Here is a 24,231-nt window from a genome sequence, read left to right on the forward strand (position 1 = left end):
ATCTCACTATGGGACACGCCCCCCAGCGCTGTCTCCAGAAGCACTATAACATTACGCCAGCCCTGACTGGCTCACGGAGGTGACGTCTGCTACTGGGGAGGGACTTATCCCCAGTATAGAAACAGACGTCACGCTGGTGATCCTCAGTCTCGTAAGCACACCTCTTCCTCGCTCCAGGCAAGGAGGGTGATCTGGTGAGATACCTCACTCATGTTTCAGAGAACCGGGGTTAATTCCTTAACCTAAAGTTCTCTTTCAACATTCGTTTCGGTATCTCACTATGGGATGTTGTAACTCCCGTATTGCCAGATAAGCTTACTCGAGGACCTAACTTATAAAGGTGAAGATCCTACACCCAGAACCGCCTGGGCCAGTGAGGGTGTAGTAACATCCAACCTATAGAACCTAGTGAAGGTGTGAGGAGTTGCCCAACTGGCAGCCCCACAAATGTCCTCCAAAGGTGTACCCTGAAACATTGCCCAGGATGATGCCATCCCACGAGTGGAATGAGCTCGCAGGCCTACAGGGGGTGGGAGGCCCTTAACCTCATAGGCCATGATAATAGCCCCCACTATCCAATGTGAGAGACGTTGTTTAGTGAGGGGCTTCCCTTTATGTGGCGGGGACCATGATACAAACAGCTGATCCGATTTGCGGAAACCAGCCGTCTTCTCCACATACACCTTCAGAGCTCGTACTGGGCAGAGTGAGTGGAGTCGCTCAGGCTCCTGAGAGGCAAATGGTGGAGGGTAGAAAGCCACCAACTCAAGGGGACGGCATGACAGTGCGGGGTTAATGACCTTTGGTATAAACGCAGGGTTAGGTTTCAGTACCACCTTAGAGTCCCCACTGAAGAACTGCATACAGGATGGATTCACTGAAAGCGCGTGGAGGTCGCTCACACGCTTAGCAGAGACCAGAGCAATTAACAGAGCCGTCTTAAACGACAGTATTTTAAGCTCAGCCTGATGCAACGGTTCGAACGGTGCACATGATAGGGCCTCAAGTACCACCGGTAGGTCCCATGTGGGAGTTAAGCTCCTTGACACTGGGCGGAGTCGTCGGGCGCCCTTCATAAACTGGCACACCAATGGGTGCTGCCCTACTGTTTTGTCACCAAAACCAATATGGCAAGCTGAGATAGCGGCAAGGTACACCTTCACAGTGGAAAATGCCAGGCCTTTATCCAGCAGCTCCTGCAGGAATGTCAGGATGAGTGGCACAGGGCTCTGCATGGCGCTCACCATGGTTTTTGTGCACCAGCTTTCAAATGCACGCCATTTACCTTCATATGCGCTGTTCGTGGAAACAGCTCTTGCACTCTGAATAGTTTTAATGACGTTCGAAGGGAGCCCATTGGCAGTCAGATTCACCCTCTCACAGGCCAGGCCCAAAGAGCTAAACGTTCTGGATGAGGATGAAATATCTCTCCACGAGCCTGCGTCAGCAGATCTCTGCGAAGAGGAAGCCGCCATGGCTCGCCGTACAGTGAATGGAAGATCTCTGCTAGCCAGTGTTTCCCCGCCCAACGGGGGGCTATAAGAATGAGTACATGTTTCCCTGCCCGTACTCTGGCGAGTGTAGGAGTAATGAGCTCCAGTGGGGGAAAGGCATACAGTAGAGCCTGTGGCCACTTGTGTGCCAGTGCATCCAGTCCCAGGGGAGCACCTTCTCCGGTCAGGGAGAAAAACCTTGGACAGTGAGCATTCTCCTCTGATGCAAAGAGGTCGACCTCCGCATGGCCGTATCTCTCCCAAATTTGAGCTACAACCTCGCTGTGGAGTTTCCACTCCCTGTAGCGGGGATTGCCTCTTGATAGCAAGTCTGCGCCCCTGTTCATGACTCCTGGTACATGGATCGCTCTCAGTGACAGCAGGCGTGAGCTGGTCCAGACTATCAGTCTGTGTGCCAGCGTGTGTAACTGATGAGAGCGCAGACCACCCTGTCTGTTGATGTAAGCGACCACCGTTGTATTGTCTGTCCTCACTAAAACATGGTGCCCTCTGATGAAGGGCAGAAAGTGTCTTAGTGCCAGCATCACGGCCAGAAGCTCCAGACAATTTATGTGAGCTGTCTGTGTCAGAGAGCTCCATGTGCCATTCACCATCCTGCCCTCGTGCGTGGCACCCCAGCCTGTCAACGAGGCATCTGTGGTGATAACCTTCCTTGTTTGGATGGTTCCCCCATGGTAACCCCGGTATTGAGAAACGTGGGGCTTTTCCACGGGCTCAAAGCTCGTGCGCATGTTGGAGAAATCATCACCTTGCGGTGAGCGTGTCGGACCGGGTTCAGCCGAAGGGACGCAACCCAGTGTTGAAAAGGGCGCATATGTAAACGGCCTAACTGGATGACGGCCAGCGCTGACGCCATCAGACCCAACAGTCTGTGGCAGAGCCTGAGTTTCACATGCGCGCCTCTGCGAAAGAGTGCCAGACAAGCCCGAAAGGCTTCCTCTCTTTCCACTGAAAGGCGCGCTCTGAACTCGTTGGAGTTCAGGGACAGACCAATAAAAGTGATTGTTTGCACCGGGGTTAGAATGCTCTTTTTCCGGTTTATCGAGAAACCTAGAGCCGCCAGATGAGACGTAAGTATCTCTGCGTGCGTCATGAGCTCCGCTGGGGACTGAGCTGCAATAAGCCAGTCGTCTATATAAGTTGCCAGGCGTACGCCTTTCTCCCTCAGAGGAGCGACTGCAGCCTCGGTGCATTTTACAAACACCCGTGGGCTGAGCGACAGGCCAAAGGGAAGTACGAGATACTCGTACATCTTTCCCTGAAATGCAAACCTGAGATATTTTCTGTGAGGAGGGTATATAGGGATGTGAAAGTACGCGTCTTTTAAATCGACGGAGATAAACCAGTCTCCGCGGCGAACAAACCGTATCAGAGCTGCATGGGTCAGCATCCTGAACGTATACTTTCTCAGATATGTGTTCAGAGCTCGCAGATCCAATATAGGTCGCAGGCCCCTGTCCTTTTTCGGGACGAGGAAGTACCTGGAGTAAAACCCCTCCTCGCTTTCCTCCTGGGAAAGCAGCCGGATTGCGTTTTTGTTCAGCAGGGAAATTATCTCTTCCTGCAAGATGTGTGCATGTTCCCCCCGAGCATGAGATTGTACTATGCCCCTGAAACGGGGTGGGGCTGCGGCAAACTGGAGCCTGTATCCTCTGGACACAGTCTTTATTACCCAGTCCGATGCCCCACACGCTCGCCACAGCTGGCTTTTGCCGGCTAGTGGGCCAAGGTGTGCTCCTGACCGATCTCTTGGCGGTACTAGCTGAGGGAGCTGCAGCACAGCTGTGGTGTTCATCCGCGGCTGCCCTGAATCCGCTTCCACTTTTGCAGAGATAGCGGCCGGTTGTGCCAAACGTGGAGCGAGGGCTCCACCTTGTGGCCTCATGTGCAGCCGCACGGCTGTGTTCTGTTCCTGTGTCATTTTCAATATGTTTCCCATATTTTTTGGTTGTGGCTGCACCCTCAGCTCTTGGCCTGGTTGTGCGCCAGGATATATTTTTATTAAACATTTTCTGAAGGGGGGAAAAAGAGTGTTTGGGCACTGGTGTGTGCTTGTAAACCACTGTGGCTCCAACGAGCTCTCCGGGTGGGTCACCTTCCTCCTCTTCAACCGGCTCTGAACTGTGAGCTCTAACTCTGGCTCTGCAGACCGTTTCAGTAGCCCTGAACAAGGCTTCGTTAACTGGAACAGAACATTTCTGGGTGGGGTTGCAGGTGTCTGGCAGTGCCTGCTCCCCGACCCCAAAGCCAGCTCCCTAGGTAGCGCGCCTCTTTTTCTTTGCGCTCGTTGTGACGGGAGAGGCAGTTTGGTTGTCCGGTGCAGCCGGCGGAACGAAGGGTTTCCTTCCCCACGATCCTTTAGGCTCGATGTGCTTCACACGGTCGCGGTCAGCTGACTGCGACTGGGGTGTTCGCTTTGGAATGCGGTAAGCCGGACGGGCCGCTGCCTGGGCGGAAGCTTGGCGGGGCATCGCTGCCGGAGGAGGCTGCGTTCTTCTGGGCAGGCAGAGTTTGAGCGCTTCGCCTTCTCTCTTTTTCTCCTCACAGCGCTTTTGCATGGCCGCAACGGTAGGACCGAACAATCCCTTCGGGTCCACCGGTGTGTCGAGGAGATGGTTTTTCTCTCTCTGTGACAGGCTGGACAGGTTGAGCCACCTGGCCCTCTCTTGGGTGACCATCAGGGCCATGGCTCTTCCGGAGGCCTGGACAGCGCTTCTGTGGAGGCGAAGGCATAGGTCTGTCACCACGCACACTTCTTCCCACAGACTTTCGCTCGGTGCCCCCGTCATCTGCTCCTGTAGCTCTGCTTGGTAAGCGAGAAGGAGAGATGAAGCGTTAAGCGCCTTCACCGATGCAGCCACCGCTTTGTAGCTCTTATCATTCAGAGCAGATTGAAAGGAATCTGCTTTGAAAGGGAAAGCGGGTCCTGCCGCCGCCACTGCAGGTTTCTGTGATGGGTGCAGGTGAGAAGCAAGCAGCGGTTCCACAGGAGGTAAATGTGAGAAGCCGCTGTCCTCCATGCCAACCCAATCCAGCGCTGACCCTCCCAGGACGGGGTTCTTAGCGGTGAGAGGTTTGGACCAGGACCGGGTCGCTTCTTCAATGCACTCCGGAAAAACCAGCAGAAGCTGCCTGGTGGAAGATTTGGCCTTGGGGAGCCTTTTCCCTTCATACCGGGATGTGGTGGTCTCGGTGAAGGTCTCAGGCCATTCAATGCCTAGCTTTACAGCCGCTCTTCTACAGACATCGTGTAGGTCCATTGCAGACGGGTTTGGGGAGCCGCTGCGAGTGTCACCCACCTCCACTGGCTTTGCAGCCAGTGGGATGATGAAAGGCCCGCAGTCCTGCTCGTAGTCGTCAGACCCGAGGCTAACGGATTCCACCTCCGAGTCGGATTCTCCGCCCGCAGGGTCGCAAAGATCCGGGAGGGCGGCCTCATCTTCCTCCGGGTCAGTTAGTGGCGCGACAGCGTCGAGCTGGTCCGCCCAACTGGGTCCGGTGAATAGGGGCTCTCCCTCTTCGGTGACAGTGAGCACTGGTGGTGGGGGGTTGGCTACCTCCATCACAGGGTCCACCTCCGACAGGCTAGCTTGGCGCGCTAGCCTGCGCCGACGAGATTTGAGGGAGAGCCGAGCACAGTGCTCACAGCTAGCTGGCGACGTTATGCCGTCCCGGGCATGTTGCAGCCCCAGGCACGAAGCGCAGACAGGATGGGTGTCTGCCCCAGCTATAAGGCTGCCGCATGTGCAGGCTCTAGCAGGTGGCTTGCCCTTGTCCATGGCGAGAACAAGTTCAAGCTGCCTTGTAAGCTCCGAAAATTAGAAAGCAGCTAGTTTGGTGACTAGTTGCCGCTGCTGCTGTTTGGTGACAGGCCAGCAGTGGAAAGGGAACTCGGAACAGCCGAATACTGTACTGAGTAGCGTTCGTTGACCGAGTTGTTAGCTCGCTCTGTGAACAGTTAAGCTAGCTCAATACTTGCTGTATTAGCCGTCCGAGTAAGCTTCTGGGAGCGAGAAGAGGTTTTAGACTGAGGATCACCAGCGTGACGTCTGTTTCTATACTGGGGATAAGTCCCTCCCCAGTAGCAGACGTCACCTCCGTGAGCCAGTCAGGGCTGGCGTAATGTTATAGTGCTTCTGGAGACAGCGCTGGGGGGCGTGTCCGATAGTGAGATACCGAATCGAATGTTGAAAGAGAACCCTACTTTTTAGCCCTACCCCTGAATTGTGCTTGTTCCCATGGGGGTAGTGGTGTCCCAATTCCTCTTTGTATGTAGGGCTAATGGACAATGGGTAGGGGGACCAAATGTCTTCTACAGTGTGATTATTTTAACTTTATTTTACTGTGTAACAGAAATAAACAATACCATTAAATATATTGTTAATTATTATTATTATTATTGCCATCAATAATATTTCTGGGTCATTTATTCAGTTCACAAACTTATGGATAACCATGAGCTTAAATCTGCTTGGTTTATGATTTTTTTTTTTTTTAACTGTACAGTATATCAACATGTCCTACTGATGAATGTGGACTAATGGTTAAAAGGCAGTCAAGTAATTAATCATTATTAGAAGATTGACAGGTTTTGTGGTACCAAGAGCCGGTTAACATACCTGTCCTGCCTGTGCCTCAGACAGATCCAAGATGGACAGGTGACTCTCTAGGTCGATTCTGGAGAAGAAGAAACTCCACTGCTTCTCAAAGCCTGCCAAGCCCTTAAATCCAAAAAGCATCATATTGTACCATTGACACTTAATAGTTTAATCATTCATTTGACCTTCTTCACATCACTAACACAACAATTAAAAATGTCAAAAAGCTGCGCTTAAAGTGCTGTGTTTCCTTGGATGCATAAAAAAATCATTTTTTAACTGAGACATTGAAGATGAACAAGGATAACAAATGTCCTTTTGTTCTACAGTTAATTTGTGTTAATTAGGCTGCATCTTATAAAATCAAACTTAATCTTACCTCAGTTAACAGATTATCCAGGGACACAGGATCAAGTTTGTTGTAAACCTGCCACAGCTTCTCACTCATATCAACTACCTGTATGATTAAAATATGAAAAAAACAGGGAGTAGAATATTACAAAACTATTTCAGATGTTTTAAATCATTGGATTTCTGACTTTGGTTTAGCAATACCTCGTATTTGAGCGTGAAAAAGCTTCCTCCACCTATGCCTTCAAGGGCGAACGATTGAATCAGTGGCCACTTTTCCACCATAAACATATCAAACTTCTGAATGTATCCTAAAATAAAAAAGGTAGCATACTGCTTGGTGAAAAAAACTGTTAGTTTATAAGACTTGCAAAGTATTTTTGAATGTATATATTCTTTATTTACAGGTATATCACACTAAGACATGTCATTTTATGTAAAAAAAACTGTTTTCCATTCGTATCACCTTTAGTCCTACTTTGTGCAGCTATTTCCCCTGAAAGTAAAAAAAAAAAAAAGGGTACTGTAGCCTTATCCTCACAGACTAAGACCTTTCCTCCCCCTGAATCTGTCATATTGGGATGTCAGTACGAGATCTGCACTGGAAGCATGATCTTTACCATCAGCTCATTTGAAACCGCGCAAACAGAAAGTGATCCAGGTGGAAATTAAATAATGGTAATTACAGCAGGTTGTCACCATTACTTATTTCTATCCTTAAAAGCATGCTAAACTACAATGTATAAAATGATACAAACAACTTTGCTGAGAGAATGGATGCATTTTACATTTTTCCCCCAGTCTATTGCTTTTCTGATGTTTGATTTTTTTTTTCTGTATAGTAGTGTCGTTCTTTAGATTATGCACTATATCCTAAACATGTAAAATTAAATCCAAATAAAAAAAACAAATACCAAAACAATTATTTACAAATCCAAAGCTGAGAAATGTGCTACCATAGTTTGGGCAGAGATCGCATTTCCAGGACTGATCAATTCCAAATTAATTATATCACATCATGGATGTAAAGACATTTATTCTCTTAGCAAAGCTGTTATTAACATTTTGTACAGTTAAGTTTTTTTTTTTTTTTTTTTTTTATAATCCACTTTCTTTATTTGAAAAAGCATTACAGACCATGACATAGCAGTTCAACATAAAAGGCAAAACTATAATTTTCAATTTTCTAAACCTCCTTCCCAACCTACCCAGCTCCAGAGGACAGTTGTCTAGGTGAACAAGTCTTAACAAGTACACAGTACAAAATATATAACAAACAAAAAACAAAACATAGGACACAAATGGGTGGAATAATTAAATATGTAAACAGTATTTTAAAAATGCATCTCAAACTGACAAAAAAGTGATTAAATTCATTCAATAAAAAAAATTAAATAAATAAGAAAATAATGCGAGAGGAAAAAAGGGGGGGTGAGTCATCACACTTGATGTTGAACATTCAGTCATTTAGTAGTGATTTCCAAGTCTTCTTTTCTTTGATAATTAAATTTTATTAAGGAAAAAAGATTTAACAAGAAAAAAAAACATACATAAGCTTATATCAAGACAACAATCGCAAATCAATGTTATGACTTGGGCATCCATTATATATGATCAAATAGTCTCAGATCAATTCTCTATTCTAATTAACCTATGGTGTCATTACCCCATTTTATATTCAATCCACGTTTCACATTTTTTCTTCAAAATTCCCCTGCTGTATCTTAGGTACATATGTGAACCGTTCGATGTTGAATATTTTAATCTCCCTTTTGTTTTAGCCTTTATATAAAAAAAATGTAATTATGTTTTTCCATTTCAACTCTCGTCACCCTCTTGAAACGGTGGTAGAATGTTGCATCCTGCCAATATTATACCAATCTTTCTCTGTTCTCTCATTTTAAAGTTCTCCTTCCCGTTTTTCTTTTATTTAAAGTGATGAATTTCTCCTATTCTTCAAAAGAGCCTGGTACAGTGTGGAAATCTCTCTAGTCATCTTCTCTTTATTAGCACCTGTTATTACCTTAATTACTAAATTTGCCCCATTTTAATTTTTCTTATATAATAATCCCTTGTCAGTAAATATCTGAAATAATCAGCTTATCGAAATTAAATTTGTTTATTTTGATTTTGAAAGCTCTCCATTTCCCGTTTATCAATTGTTGTGCATATTGCTGTGATCCCCGCCCCTCAGCCCATGTCTTAAAAGCCAGACTCCAACTCTTCTTTACATAAAAAAAAAAACAAAAACTGTTGTTTATTTACATTTTTAAAAAAGTAAAAGACAACAAAATCAACTTGGTAAATTAAACATAGTTAGACAATATTTAGTCATTTGCATTACTGCAGGTATCAGTGTATAACAAATTCAGCTACTTTGTTTCATAAAGCGCAAAAAAAGACATTTTTGTTTTTAAAGCCCCTAAGGGGTTCAAACAATAGGCCCCCCCATTTCAACAAATGAGTTTTTTTAGACTAGAAGAGTTCTGCCTTTTAAGACAGGAAAGTATAGCAGTTAAAGTTGCTACTTGAGAAAATACTGAACCATAGAGATAAAAATAGCCTGTGATTCAAATTATAAATTGTATTTGGAATAAAAATGAGAGAACTAGGGGTGTTTGCAAGTTAATTTATTTATAAAGAAAATCTAAACGCTGCTTAAGCTAATTCAAATGAAATTAAAAGTAAAATAAGTAGCCAACCTTATCACTGTCTGTAGCCTACTAACACGGTAAGGAAAGCATCAGATGAGCTACCTGAGAAACTAACGTTACGTTTCCCCACTTTAAAACCAAACAAACATGGTGCTTCCGTGCCATGTTCATTTGTTTTGACAAAAGTTGCATGTTACGACTTTTTTCACTTTACAAAGTGCAGGCTATTTTAATTATTGTGATCAATTTGCGCCGTCAATCCCGGCGCATGCGCGCTTCATTTGCAGTCTGGACGCTGAGGGTAAACATCCTGCGGCTCTGACTGCAGCGCTGAGAGGGACTCCTGCGGGAGAACGGGGTTGGGATGGGGGAGGCGCCCCACGGCAGAGTAGGAACGATACATGCTTTCACGTAAGAGTCTCCAAAAGCCGCCAGTGACACAGTAAAAAGTCGCCAGATTTGTCGCTAGTCGCTTTTTTGAAAAATAGTCGCTGGAGGGGTCTGAAAAGTCGCTGAGTTGGCAACACTGCTCTCCTCAGCTCCATCACACGGTGCTAAATCATCAAACATTAATTGCTGGTTTAAATTATTAAAGAAACTCTCAGAATTGTGGTAAATATTTATACTAGTGCTGTCAATCGATTAAATTTTTTAAATCGCGATTAATCGCATCAATGCCTGAGTTAACTCGCGATTAATCGCATTTTAATCGCACATTTTTTTTCTGATTGAAAATCATTTAAATACTCTCGATGACATACAAAAAATACATACAGGCTAGGTTTGTGCCAATGTTCTTTTTTTTAAATGAGAACAGGTCACAGATACTGATTTATGCCATAGAAACATATGGCAAGAAGATGGGGAGGCATGTAGCAAAAAATAACAAATATGTAGCCAAAAAAAGGCCCTGAAAACAGGCTGATGTAAAAGACAGTCTTTACAGTTAATACAGTCTTTTGAACAAAGACAAGCATTTTACCCTGCTGCTATAAAATGTAGTAGAGTTAACATTAGATGTTAATTAACCAAGGTAATAATGAACAATTTTCAATCAATACATGAAAATCAATAGACCGACATCACTAGATGGAGGTAGTCTATGAAAGTTACTTTTCAGACTCTTAACAAAAATGAGAACACACACACAAGCACCCACACACATACACACCCACCCACACACACACACACGATACCGACCTGTGACAGCAAGAGTGCCGTAGCAGATTCCATTTCCCCTCAGTAATCTGTTTTCTCAGCGTATTTCAGGTTGCTACTAGTTACCAGACACTCAACTTGTTTGTTGGTGGTGGGGCTTAAAGAAAAGGCACTAGCGTCACCCAGTGTATGAGCGTCTTTTTTCCTTGAGGAGCTCCGCTCTTGAAGCCTATGAGAAATGCATAGACTGGGGGAAAATAGCCCCGCCTCCCCGCAGGCTGCAGCGGGATGTACTTGGAAAATTTTACCATAAAACCACATAGCGTTAATCTCACGTTAAAAAAATTATCGCCGTTAAAATGGCCTCGCGTTAACGCGATAATAACGCGATAATTTTGACAGCACTAATTTATACATGCATTTATGCCATAATTTTTTTATTTATTTCTTATTTAATTTTTGTTCATGCTCCAAACTCATTCATATTTACTTTTAATTTTATGTTTGTTTGACCTATTGACTTTGTCCATGTGCTCATATATGAATTAGGGATGCACGATATAATCGGTCCCCTATCGGTATCGGCCTTAAAACTGAATATCGGACAAAAACTGCTTTTTTACAGACTTAAAAACTTCTAAAGACGAGGGAAAAAATATTGATCCATTAAAATATCCCAATATCTTCATATGCTGATATATTGCCATTTAAAAACACCATATCAATCTCTTTTACTAATGAAATATTGCTATATGTCATCGTTATGCTACGAAATCCCCCCAAAATTCACCAAATGTTGCCATATTTTTATATGTTGAGATATTGACACGGTATCGATCTATTTTACTAACAAAATCTCACAAGAATTTGCAAAATATCTCCAGAGTTTGTAACAGAACGATGAAATTTCACCAGATTTAGAAAGTAAAATAGATCGATATCGCGTTTTTAAAAATCTATTTGATATCAGCGTATGAAAATATATTTGAGTATATTATTTTTCAAAGTGTCAGAAATGGATAACAAAACTGCTATTTTCAATGACTACTTATTTTTGTCCAGCTTTAACATCGGTATCGATATCGGTTATCGGCTACATGAGTTTTAAAATATCAGATATCGGCCAAAATCCCGATATCGTGCATCCCTACTATGAATCTATATGACTTGCTATCCCTGTGAACGTTTTTTTGTTTCCTTTCTGATGTATTATTGTTGCCGGTCTATTGAGTGGATGTGATTCCTGGATGGTGGGGGAAGGGGGGTCTTTTATTAATTTTATTTACTTTATTTCCAACATTTTTTTTTTTATTTCTTACTATCATTTTTTATTATTATTGTTGCTATTTCTTTAAAGCCTTGACATCACAGGGTGGGGAGGGTGGAAATGAGGGCAGGGGCTGGGGGGTGTAGACATGGGTGGGGAGGAAAGGTGTTCTATTATTGATGACACAGATTTCTATACACTTTACAAACGTTTGACTACCTGTGGTTGGTGCAAATGTTCCTCCTCTAATGTAAAAAATGTGGAAAACAATAAAAAATTGATCACAAAAAAAATACAGCGTCCATCTGTCCTGTTTCTGACAGCAGGTCTGCTTCGTGCTCTTAAAAGGTTCCTGCTGTGGTTCCAAGCGCTTTTCACCACCTCACTGCCAGCAGGAGCTATTGCTGCACAACAGCTACATACTGAATTCACTCTTTCTTCTTTAAAAAAAAATGTTTAAATCCCCTTTTTTGTATGAATTGACTTTTTAATGCATTAGTTATATTCATATAAATGTTTTTAAGCTCAATGTTATTTTGAACACTTAAACTAAGTACAATAATATAACAAGGATTTCAGTAGAAATTTTATTCAGTTTATTTCTATAGCTCCAATTCACATCATGTCATCTCATCCAGTCAGATTGATTCAAAGTTTTCTATCTAAGGAAAACCAGCTGATTGCATCGACTGCGTATGCTAAGCTAGTTTGGTGCTAGCTAGATATTTGGTTTGTTAAATATTTAACATGGAGCTAAATATTTATTTAACAAACCAAATATTTATTTGAAAACTAAAGGTTTATATTGCAAACTAAATGTTTAGTTTGAGGTGCGCTAAGATCTACAAATGTGTAGATAAGTCTGTAAGCTCACAGACACACTTTGGTCTGAAGGATTTTCGCTTCAAGACCCAGAAATGCAGACGAATCATTGGTTAGAAGTCGAGCGGTTTCTCCGTGGGATTTCTCTACACACCTGAGCTTTGCTACACTTCTGCCGCGTGAGATCTGCGAATGCGTAGAGCAGGGGTTGAAGTTAAGGATTTTAGGGCAAGTGACTTTCACATTTCATTTGCCCAGAAACTATTTTTACTTGCCCAGTATAATGTTTGATAAATATAGTTCCTAATATTCATTTTAGTATATATATATTAATGAAACATGTTTTTTTTTTTTTATGTTTTTTGTAATTCAATATTTTTTAAGTTTCCAGGTTCCTGGTGTGTATCTGTATGCGTCAGATAATGAACTCCAGCCTACATTACCGTGTTAACATGCTTTTCAATCCTTCCTGCACATTCTTTTCAAACTAAACTTTGCTTTAAACTGTTGTGTGCTTGGAAAAATATAAATTGTAACGTTAAAAATCTAAACAACCACTTGACAGGTTAAAAACTTAAGATAAATCACAAGACAGAAGTCAATGTCATAAATGAACAACTTTTATTTTAGAGTCACGCTATGTTTATACAAGATAATACTATTAATATAATGTGACTTTTCTAGAGAATCATTATACATCGTTATTTTATTCAGGGTTTCCACAGTCTGACATCATTTCAGAATTCCCTGACTTTTAACTGACTCAGGATCAGTTTTCCCTGACAAAATAAATGCAGCAACAAGACAATAATAATAACATAACAGGTCACCAATCTAACATGTTTAGCTCTATAACATTTAAATGCACCTCTCCAATGTCTAAGAGAAAAACATCTAATGAAAATTTTTTAATGTCTGACCTGCATCACTGAACAGAAGGCTGCCTATGATAGAAATATTTACACTGAGCGCATGGCGTACTATTATGCCAGTTTTCCTAATCCCTGACCGATCATCTTTAATGTAGGGTTATCTGGGTGGAGGGTGAAATGGGTGGAGGTCGGGCGCCGGGCGGCTTTTCTGCTCTCGGGTTGATTCTGTGCGCGGTGTGTTGTGTTGCGCGCTGTTGGCGTCAGTCTTGGTGGGGTGGGGCTGCGCTTTTGGCCTGGGGGGCGTTTTGGGGGGGTCCCGCGGAGCTCTTGGCCGGTTCGTGGCGGATACGCGTGGGCCATGGCTGTGGGCGGGGCCGCCTGTGTGTTTTTCCTGGGTGGTGCGGTCGCGGTTGGGGGTTGCGGCCGGTCGCCGGGGCTTGGTGCCGGGGGGCGGGGCGTGTTTCGGCGCTCTGTGGGGCTGGGGCGTTTCGGTCGGTGCCGTGGGCGGGCCGGTGTTCGGTGCCCGGCCCTACTTCAGGGTGGCCAGCTGCCGGCGGGGCCCGCGGACTCGTCCCCGCGGCTCCCCGGGGCGCCGGCATGGCGGTGGCTGGGGGGCCTCTTTGGGGCTGTCTCTCCTCCTCCCTTGGTGGGGATCTGATTTCCGGGGCTGGCCCCTCCTTGGTGCCTTTGCTCTTGGGGTCCCTTTGGGCGCCTGGGGCTTTGGGTCTCCCGGCGCTGGACTCAGTGCTCTGGGGGGGGGTGTGCCTCTCCGGCTCTCCACAACCACTATTGAGCATTTTTTCTATGGATAAACTTTACATGCACAAGTTCACCCTCACAAACAACTACAGGTGCTAGGCTTCAGGTACTCAGAGATTCACTTCCAAACAGAAACCCCACATTCATATCTTCAGGTAACACAGAGTACATGTCAGACTTAATAATATTACTTTAGCGATAGTTTCAAGGTGTTTGCTTTATTGTATATCTCGTACCGTGTCTTTTGGTTGTGCTGTTCTTTTTTCATCTCGTTACAGGTGATGAAGCAGACTGAAAATGTTTTGTCATTGTCTCCTTTCTATCTCCTCTTTCTTTCATCTTTTCTTTTTTCCTTTTCTTCTTCTGTTTTTCTGCTCTATTTACATTGCAGTGTCCATATAAACTGTAAAACTCTCTGCATAATTATAATAAAGCAATTTATATGCATGAAACAAGTGAAAGTAAAATCTGTTGGGCTCCTTTTGGCATCAAGACAATTATTCTTATTGCCACATTGCCAGACAGGACACTGTCTGTATCTAACAATTAAGAACTTACTCCAAACAATTCGAAATGTAAAAAAATAAATAACACATTTTGGTTCTAAATTAACTTAAATAAATGTTATATACCAAAAGACAAGAATAAAATTGGTAGAAATAACAAATTACAAAGATTTAGCATAAATGGCCACAACATCCCTGCCCCTAATTCATGTCCAAGAATTATAACCAACATTTGCATAAGTGGCCATTAAAAATAGAAAATTAATAACATTAGACTTAACTTTTCCATTTTTTTCTGTTAACAAATACCTAATTTAAACATTAACTTATGCAGTAGTCAATATCAAACAATGTTTGCTTTTGTTTTTTTGTCCATATGTCCTTTTAGTGAAAAAATAAAAGGCAAAAACAGTCAGTTTTTCATGAAAGAAAAAAGAAAAGAAAAAGAGAATCTTTTATGTGGGCGGGGCCAGAAACGCCAATGGGCGGACGTTTCTGGCCCCGCCCACATAAAAGATTCTCTTTTTCTCCTCTTTTTTGGCCCCGCCCATGGGCGGGGCCAGAAACGCCCATCCATGGGCAGGGCTTAGAACAGATCTAAGAGTGATGTCATCACTTAGATCATTCCGATCCGGACCATCGTTGGACAAACACCTGCTATTGACATTCTCTTCTGTGAATTTGGTTTCATTGTGTTTTGTTTAATTCTTAAGATTTCCTCATCGTTTTAGAATGGCAGGAAACAATGGAACCCACTTCTCCTCCAGGGGCTATTGGGAAAGAACGGGCAAGGACACGGTAGTCCCAACGCGGCAAGACATTATCGACGAAAACTACCGAAATGTTGCCAAAAAACCCATGGAAGAAATTCAAATTGCTAAAGAGAGAGTGGACAAACACCGCGCAGAGAAAGAGCTAGCGAGACGGGAAAGAGAGAAAGAAATTGAGGGGCGTTATGATAAAGTGATGAAGGCCAAAGAACAGAAAAGACGGGCGATTCTGGAGGAGAAGCGAGCAATCCTCAAGAAGCAAGACCGGCACGAGATCGCCCGAAAGAGACGACTCACAAGGGATCAGGTGGCGGAATACAACGCCGAGATGGCCAAAGAACAAAAGAAGAGGCAACAAGAACAGAGACTCGCTGATAAAACCTGCGACGGGAAAACTCTGGCCAAAATACGTCAGGAAGAGTTAGATGCCATTGAATCGAGGAGAATGAATAAGAAGAAACGGGCCGAGGAGTTGGCCGAACAGATGCAGCAGAAAGAAGTGGAAAGGGATTACCAACGGGTGATAGAAATAGAGGAAAGGAGACGGGCTGAGAGGGAAGAGGAAATAAAAGCCAAAGCCATGAAAAAGGAAAAAGAGATGGTTCATCGGCGGGAGAGGCAATGTTGGGACAGGCCGAGGCCCAAAACGCCGGGAAGGGAAAAGCTGAAAAGAGCTGATGAGGACCCGCAGAAGGTGAGCCCTAGAGACGACGATTACGCTGCAGTTCTAGACAGAAGAAAGAGAGAATTTGATGAGAAACTGAGACTGAAACAGGAAAACAGCAACATCCAAGCCACCAGGAAGATTATGGAAAAGTTCAGAAAAGAGGAAGAAGAAAAGCAGGCGCTTTTAGATAGAAACTGCGAGCTATTGCAGGCCGAACAATTGGAGGAATTTCGTCAACTCCAGATAAGAGAAGAGCAGGAGAAATTGGCAAAGAAGAAATTGTACAAGGAAACGCTGGTCGGGCAAATTAGAGAAAAGGAGCTGGTGAGAAATGCGCTAAGGAAGAAAGAGAAGGAGATAGACCGTCGGGAGTTCGACACGGATAGGATGTACAACGAAAAGCTACTAAAGAAGCAACAGCAATACCAATATGCCGTCAAATGCCAAGCAGAGAACATGGCTATGGCGGCAGAGAAGCGCATCCTAAAGAAGAAAGAAAAGGAAAATATTGAGGTTAATGCGCCTCAGATTAGACACCGCTGGATGGCTGAACTGGACCAGGAAGAAGAACAAAGGCTGGAAGCAGAAGGCAGGGAAATTCAGAGCCCAGGAAGTCATGAGGATTCAGAGGAAAGGTCCAGATGTCACACTCCTGAGGATCCTTACATCAAGGAATTCAGGCACTATGACACGGAAGAGACACGGTTCATCCGATACAAACAGGCCGTCCAAAACTGGGGCGGCGTGCTGCCTGGAATGAAATCCAGTTTTTTGCCACCCATACATCGTGCCCCTCGGATACCCAGACGTGGGATCAAAGATGGGAGACCTGTTGTCCTCCCCAAAATCACATGAAACCATTCCTCCTTTAGAATTTAGTCTCTCTCACCCACATGTTTTAGTTGGTCTTTTCTTTCTTTTTTTGTCCCATCTGATTTGATTTTGTCTCTTTTACTTAGTCTGCCCCCCCTTTAGTGGGTTCTCTCCGGGTACTCCGGGTTCCCCCCATATTAAAAAAACAAACCCCTCTGGGATCTGATCGAAAAGGTTCATAAAAGTCAAGGAAAAAGGTAAAAAGCTCATTGAAAACTTTCTATTTTAAAATCAATCTGTAGCCGCTGTCCGGACAATATGGGATCATATGGGCTATTCAAGTGCCAAGAAAAAAGAAGGAAAACAGAAGACTGATCTAACAGGAAAAGTCAAATGATTAGAAATTCAACACATGGCTGATCCTAAAAAGGAAAGCCTTAAAAGGACATGCCAGGTATTTATTTGTGCTATTTTACTTTTTAAGATATAATCATTTAAATTTTTCGCTGATGACGTCACCATCCCCCATTAAGCTCCGATCTGAGTAGAACATAAGGCTTGTGACTAGACGTCAGGACGCATTACATTTTGTAATACTCGCAGACTGTTAGATTTTCTTTTTGAGAAAATTTCCTTCCATTTTCAATTATCTGTTTCTTTCTGTCAGGAAAATAGCAGACTATAATATAATTCCTATAAGTTTTTCTTAAAAAGATTAAAGAGGTGTATGAAAACTTCAGACATCATCCAACACTTTCTTGTGTGTAATTACTGAGGGAATAAAATGTGAAAAGGCCTACCCTGGCAGCTGTAAGCCACTCCAATCCGCTGGCAATCCTGCACCATTGTCACAAAGCTGGAGATTTTGAATTCCTCTGCTGCTTCCTCATCTTCATACTGTCAGGAGAGATGGGAAGATTAGTAATACATGGAGGACAGAGAATGAATTAGATTTCAGGCTTTTCCTGTTAGTCATGTCTTTATCAGGGTCCAGACTCTTTGAAGATGGCATTTGTTCTGTGGCCTCTATAATTGATATGTTTCAGCAGTTAAGCTAAATCTTTTCGGTGCTTTAAATACTTTTTGTTTATATATGCAGATGTTTTGGTAAGCAAACAGCTATGGTGGAGATTTACAGCATGGTCTAAACCCTGTTTTTTGATTTATTTTCACCCCAGGAGTTGTTCTTTCAATGATTTAATTTCAATTCAAAGACCTTTTATTGGTCCCACAGGGTAGTTAAATGTTGTAAATAAAAATCGGTCAGAAGTTGCTTCTTTTAATAGCTGAGGTTCACTTGTAGTGGTCTATCTGGCACCGGATCTGGATAAACCTTTAACATGTACAACGCTCTGTTGTAATTTAACAGTCTGATAATGAATATTCCATTATCAGGGGAATAAATTACATCTTCAAACATTTTGGAAAAGTTAACTGTTATTGAGGGTAATAAGGAGTGCAGAATGACAGCACTGCTCCTTTCCTGCTAAGGTGGTTCAACATAAAATAATCTTTTTGTCTTTTTCTGATTGATATTTGTCCCGTGGAATTTTTACACCTTCAAGTATTTATTTAGGGTTAGACTATTTCACCTCAGATTCCTTTGGTACGTTTTAATGCTGCAACTACTAATCAGTTATTGAAAATCTTTTTCATTTATACATACATAAAAAACCACGGAGCGAGAGGGAGAGCTAAATGAGAGCAATCTTTTTTTTTATATGCAATTCATTAAAATAAACAGTGTAGGTTTTTTATTTACAGAATTTCTTTTTTATTAAAAGTTAGGTTTTAGATAAATAGACTAATTCAGTGGTTCCCAAAGTGTGGGGCGCGCCCCCTAAGGGGGGCGCAATGCCATTGCAGGGGGGGCGCGGGAAGCGGTATGGATGAATGAAGAAAAAAAAAACAAAAAAAAAAACAGCGCTTGCTTGACTGAGCATAATGGACAGTTGTGACACTGCAACCCAGATTTGAGAAGATCTACAGCAAAAAGCAGGCTCACTACAGCCACTGAAAAGATGGGAGGATTAAAGTACAAAGAAAAAACTCTCAGGGAGCTGTTCAATGTTTTCACTCCATTTTGGGCGCGGAAATTTTATTGTAATCCAAAGGGGGGCCCAGAAGAACCACTGGACTAATTGATCACAAAAAAATTCCCTACTTTTTACAAGTGGATATAAAAATCACTGCTAACCCAGTGTGTGACGATGCAGAGGACCAGAAATAGAAGAAAACTACTATGGAAGTTAGAGCAGTGCACTTGTGCTCTCAGAAGGTTGCAAGTACCCGGTTTGATCCCCACAGTCTGCACTCTGGCTCCCTTAGCAAGACCCTTAACCCCTCATTGCTTCCCGGGCTGCTCCCCAAATGGATCATTTAAGCCCGGCATATACTGAGCGATTTTCGGGCAGACTTTCAGCCTGATCGTGCATCATGAGTCGTGTAGTGTACAGGGGGTTACGAGGGGTGATCAGCCTCTCACAACCACAATCGTGAGGTCGGGAGAAAATCAAACATGTTTCATTTTCTCCCGACCGTTGTGGGCAAATCGCTCAATGCGCATGCGCAAAGAAGGACACAGCAGCATGGCAGGGATGCAATGAGTGAAATGTTGTGTCTTTAAAATTGACAGACCATAGCAGCCACTTTTGCTCAGCCCTGTCTTTTTTCCAAATACGTTGTCGTCTTTTCTTTTTAGGGCTTTCAGCACAAAATGGAACAAATTGCCAAGGCAGCGAGTTTCACTATAGTGAGCTTATTATTCCCCTTATATTTGTTTGCCTTCTAGATAGACGAGTTAGAGCAGCTCCATCTCACTGCGGAGCTGAGTCCGACGTGGTTTTTAGTTGTACAGTGTGAGCAGTTAGATCGCATGAGAGCGTCGTGCTGCACATACATCGTGAGCTGTGAACTCATACTGTACAACTAAACCCTGCGATTAGTTGTACAGTGTGAGCAGTAGCTGCGTGCAACGACTGAAAAAAAACAACAAAAAAAAAAAAAACGCACAGTGTACGCCCGGCTTTAAATGCAGCGAGTTTCCCCCTTGTCTGGGGCAATAAAAAGATTTACACACATTTACATTTCATCACGTAGCCCCTCTGTTTTGGCTATTAAAGCTGTTTTTTTATCTGCAAAACCTTTGTCAACTTCTACAGCCACTCATTCAATGTAGAGACGTTTTATTTTTAATTCTGCTACATGTAAAAAAAAAATGTATCCTATAAGCCACGGAAGATCCACCACCTCCTGGCAACAGCATTGCTAAGCAACAAATAGCAAGTAAGGTATGATCTGGATACTACTTTACTACAATGGTGGCTTGCAAAGTCCAGAGAGACATTTGTGTTGGGCTGAAACTTGTTTGGATTCCTTCCTTCGCTGGTACTTATTCACACTTATTCAAAAGGTCTGAAGCAAGGGTGGGAACACCAAGTATGGTCCATTTAAGGCAGACCCAGTGTGGCAGATCTGAATACACCCTGATAGATTTGTTGAACATCAAGGTTAAGATTTGAGCTTCTTAAGTCCAGGAGGCACTTCAGCCAGAAGTCTCCAGCTCCATTCCTTCAGAGCTGCTGTTGTGCAGCGTTTAAAAGTGTCCCTTCTTCAACACATCATAACAAGATGATTGTTAAACTTGAGGGTATGTTGTGGAGGTAATTCAGTCCTTTGATGAGCTGTGTTGGAGAAGGGATTTAGCTAAAAGTTACAGAGCAGTGGCCCCTAAGGAATGGCGATACAGACTCCTGCACTATGAATTCCCTCTGGCAAAAATTTGGCTCAGAAAGGTTTTATTCCAAAATCTATTGGAATTCATTGATTCTTTTCACTGATTCTTTTCCTGCAACTAGAAACCTGTCTGGTTTCTAGTTGCAGGAAAAGAAACACTCACAAATGATAGATCTGAGGAGGAAGGAAAGTGTTTTTACCTCAGCCTCTGTCATGCAGTACAGATGCAGGTTCCTCCAGTGTGAAACATAGGGCAACAGGTAACTATAGTTCAGTGGGTTGCAGTATAGATGGACAGACTCTGCCTTTATCAGGATGATCACATCTGACAAGTTGAAACAAAGAATGATTCAGAGGCAGATTCAAATCAAGAACCAGCAGAACAGGACTGAAAAAAAAAGCTCACCATCCTGCATTTCTTCAGGTAAATCATCAAGGGCATGCTCCAAGTTTGGTAGATTCCATTCATAGAGTCCGAAGAAAAGGTATTTTGCCAGCTCACTGCATCCCAAATTAAATCTGCTGTCTAATCCTTTTTTGGTAAAAAACAAACAAACAAACAAACAAAAAAAACATTAAAGTTTGAAAATTGTTTGGCACAGAAATTAATGTTTTGCTAAAAAAATTCTGGTGCATTCAAACATACCAAGAGAGCACAAGATGCCATCTGGACAGACAGGGCCTCCTTCACAGAGCAGGGCTTGAACTTGACGCAAGCGAGAGCAACTAAAAAAAAAAAAAAAGAATGCATTTGTCATCAATTTTAACTATTACTATAAAATATGGAAGTTAAGTTTATGTTCTTTCATCTTTACCTAAGTTAATATTAAAACAAAGAAAGTTAGATTGATTTGTTTTTTTTGTTTGTAAGTAATGTTATTACATTTATTTTCACCACCATTACCACTTTTTTAAAATACTTGCTAAAGCATAAGTTCAGGTTTTATGTAATGAATTGGAGTTTTGATACTTATTTCACTTTTAATGGTTGTCATAATATGATGTGGGATGTCAATGTCATGCATAATATGATAATAGGATGTGATGCGACAGACAAAATGAAAGTGGCGCATAGTTTTGAAGTGAAAAGACAGTGACATATGGCTATTTTTGTTTAAACATAAGTAAAGAGCAGTGCATTTTTATTCAGTCCCTATACCAAAACCCCTAAATAAACTCTTATTCAAGACTTTTCAATGGATTTTTTATTCAAACAGATATATACGAGTCAACGTAAGCTAACATTAATGATATATACTGTAGATAGCTGAAATATTAAGGTGAAGTAGCTGCCTCAGCTCATGTTGGAGAATCTTTTGACCGGACAACGATCAGCCCAGTACTCCATAAATCTAGACTTAATTGAAATGTCACTGGTGAAAGAAGACACAGAGACTTTCTGTTTGCCACAAACCAGATGCTCTGGTCAAATAACACCCCCCAAATAAGTTTATTTAACCTGCACTGCTGCACACAGGCTTCCGGAGAAAAAAAGACCAATTATGAAACATGGTTAAGGCTGCATCATGCTACTGTATGGTATGCAATGAGACATAGTAAATGTGTAGGCTGAGCGAAATAAAGTCCTAAACAAAGTACTAATCTAGTAAAAGTTTTGTGGCAACACTTTAAACCTGCTTTATATGTGGCTGCTATTCAGACCTTGACATATTTCCAAAGTAAAATTATAGGTAAAAGATTACATGTTTATAGCTGACATAATCTATAATTGTGAATGCACTTTCCAAATTTGGGTTATTTCACCCACAATTCACATGTGCTACTTGGAAATTTAGGAAATTGATGAACACAAATTTGACTAAGTAAATCTCATGAAATTTCATTAAAATCCAAGTTTGTATTTGCAACGTCACAAAACAAAAATGTTTAAAGGTTATGTATATTTTGCAAGGCACTGTTCTCAATGTTGTTTGGATTAATACCATCATTTATATAATTTACTCAAAAAAGAATAGTAGAAGTTTCTTATTAAAATGTAATATAACTTACTTATAAGTTAAATAACTAGTAAGCAAGCGTAAACATGTTTTTACACATAAATAACAAGCAGTAACAAACATAACTGCAAACCGATCTGGCAGGCGGGTAGGGCTAATGTTAGCCTGGCTAGCTTGACAGCTGCAGTGAGGCTTTTTTTTTATAACCAGAACTCGATATAAACTGTACCTGATCACGGGGTTGACCCCAGACAACTTTGCGTTTACTCTCCGTATACCGGCCATTGCTGTGCTAGACACAGAGCACAAAAAAGGCAAACACTTTTAGCTATTGCTCTCCATCACCCTGGAGAACGTCCACACAAGATGGCATAGCAACGGCGCGAACCATTTGACACACAGGGGTGTAAGGAAAAAATAAACGGTTTTGCTATTTCAAAACTTTCCCTTGAAAAAATAGTTTATTTATTATAATACTTCTCCCTCATGATTGTTTTATAAACATATTTAATTTCGCTGTAATATGATATAAACATATATTTATCTACTAAGAAGTAACCTCCCTCCATGTGATTCGGTGGTATGTTCCTTTAAGGGGCAGTGTTATCAGCTGTATGCAATAGCAGCTGCGGGTGATGGTGCAATCCCTCAGTAATATTCAACAATTGGCGATATGATGCACTGCAAAAGAAAAGGAAATCATCATATAATGGAAACATTGAAGTTTATACTTAGTCAACTGATATTAATCAGTGTTGTTTTGCATTGTGTAAATTACAAATGGATTTATAAGAAATTTTGTCTGGATTTTCTTTGACAAGTAAAATTCCACAAATTCCAAAAAACACTTTTCAGATTTTAATTCAAGTTTAGCGGCTTCACTGTTTCAACACTGAAACATAATAAATTCAGATGCTGATGCAATCTCCACTGTCCAGCAAGCAAAAAGCTGAGAGGGTGAAAAGAAAATAAATCAGAGGCCAATGTTTATCTGTATAATCTTTGTCTTAAAGACACTGTGTTATTGCTTTTGGCATTAAACTTTTTTGGGAGCTACTGTATATTCTTCTGTGAACCCAGATATCCAATACATCTTTCAATCATGGCTTGCAAAAGTATTAATTTTTCCTTTGATTTAAATTTTATAGCATTACAATGACAACTTGGAAAAACTTCACATTATGTGAATTAACAGGAAATGTACCACAGTTTGATTATGATGTGCCCACCATGTTTGAGTGTTTTTGAACTGAGAAAGCTGTCTGGAGTGAAAGGTTTTCAAACTTAGAAAACAAAGTCCAGTGTTTTTTTTTTGTTGTTGTTGTTTTTTTGGAAAGTTTTACTAGTCTTAGGTTATCTCCATTCAGATTTTTTGCTTGGTTTTGTCTTTTTGAAGGTAAATTTTGAAGTTGCATTTTGTTCTCATCTGACCAAAGATGAGACCTTATTCCAAAGGTACCATATCCCAACTGTATTTTTTCTTCTCACTATTCAAAGGCACAATCTATAGAGTGAATGATCAACATTAGTGCTGACAATTCCCCTTGTAAGCTTCAGATCTTTGCAGCTCCCTCAGAGAAGTGACAGACCTTTTGGCTGCTGCTGCGATTAATGCACCTCTGGTCCATTCTGTCACTTTTTTCTTGGTAGTTATGCCATTACTCAGTAAAACTATGAATATTAAATTGTTATTTTTTTATATGTCAACATCACTTTTCTTGGTACAGTACAGTATGTGCTTCCTTGCTGTTGATGATGTTCTCTCTTCATTAAAGATCAGACAACAA

At 42.0% G+C, this 24,231-nt stretch overlaps 1 protein-coding gene across 3 annotated transcripts in view; it reads right to left on the reverse strand.

The window, feature by feature from the left end:
- Nucleotides 1–22,821, reverse strand: part of cunh20orf194 (chromosome unknown C20orf194 homolog) — a 52,037-nt gene extending 29,216 nt beyond the window's left edge. For all 3 annotated transcript variants that reach the window (XM_038304651.1, XM_038304650.1, XM_038304649.1), the window contains exons 1-8: nucleotides 22,674–22,821; nucleotides 21,133–21,212; nucleotides 20,893–21,018; nucleotides 20,687–20,811; nucleotides 17,552–17,648; nucleotides 6,668–6,774; nucleotides 6,492–6,569; nucleotides 6,134–6,235 (exon numbers count right to left, since the gene is read on the reverse strand). In XM_038304651.1, the coding sequence (XP_038160579.1) occupies nucleotides 6,134–6,235; nucleotides 6,492–6,569; nucleotides 6,668–6,774; nucleotides 17,552–17,648; nucleotides 20,687–20,811; nucleotides 20,893–21,018; nucleotides 21,133–21,212; nucleotides 22,674–22,729 (771 nt within the window). In that variant the 5' untranslated portion in view covers nucleotides 22,730–22,821. The remainder of the gene's footprint in view (nucleotides 1–6,133; nucleotides 6,236–6,491; nucleotides 6,570–6,667; nucleotides 6,775–17,551; nucleotides 17,649–20,686; nucleotides 20,812–20,892; nucleotides 21,019–21,132; nucleotides 21,213–22,673) is intronic.
- Between the last annotated feature and the right edge of the window lie 1,410 nt (nucleotides 22,822–24,231).

Source organism: Cyprinodon tularosa, unplaced genomic scaffold, assembly GCF_016077235.1.
Source record: "Cyprinodon tularosa strain WSP-4 unplaced genomic scaffold, ASM1607723v1 ctg54, whole genome shotgun sequence".
Classification (NCBI taxonomy): Eukaryota; Metazoa; Chordata; class Actinopteri; order Cyprinodontiformes; family Cyprinodontidae; genus Cyprinodon; species Cyprinodon tularosa.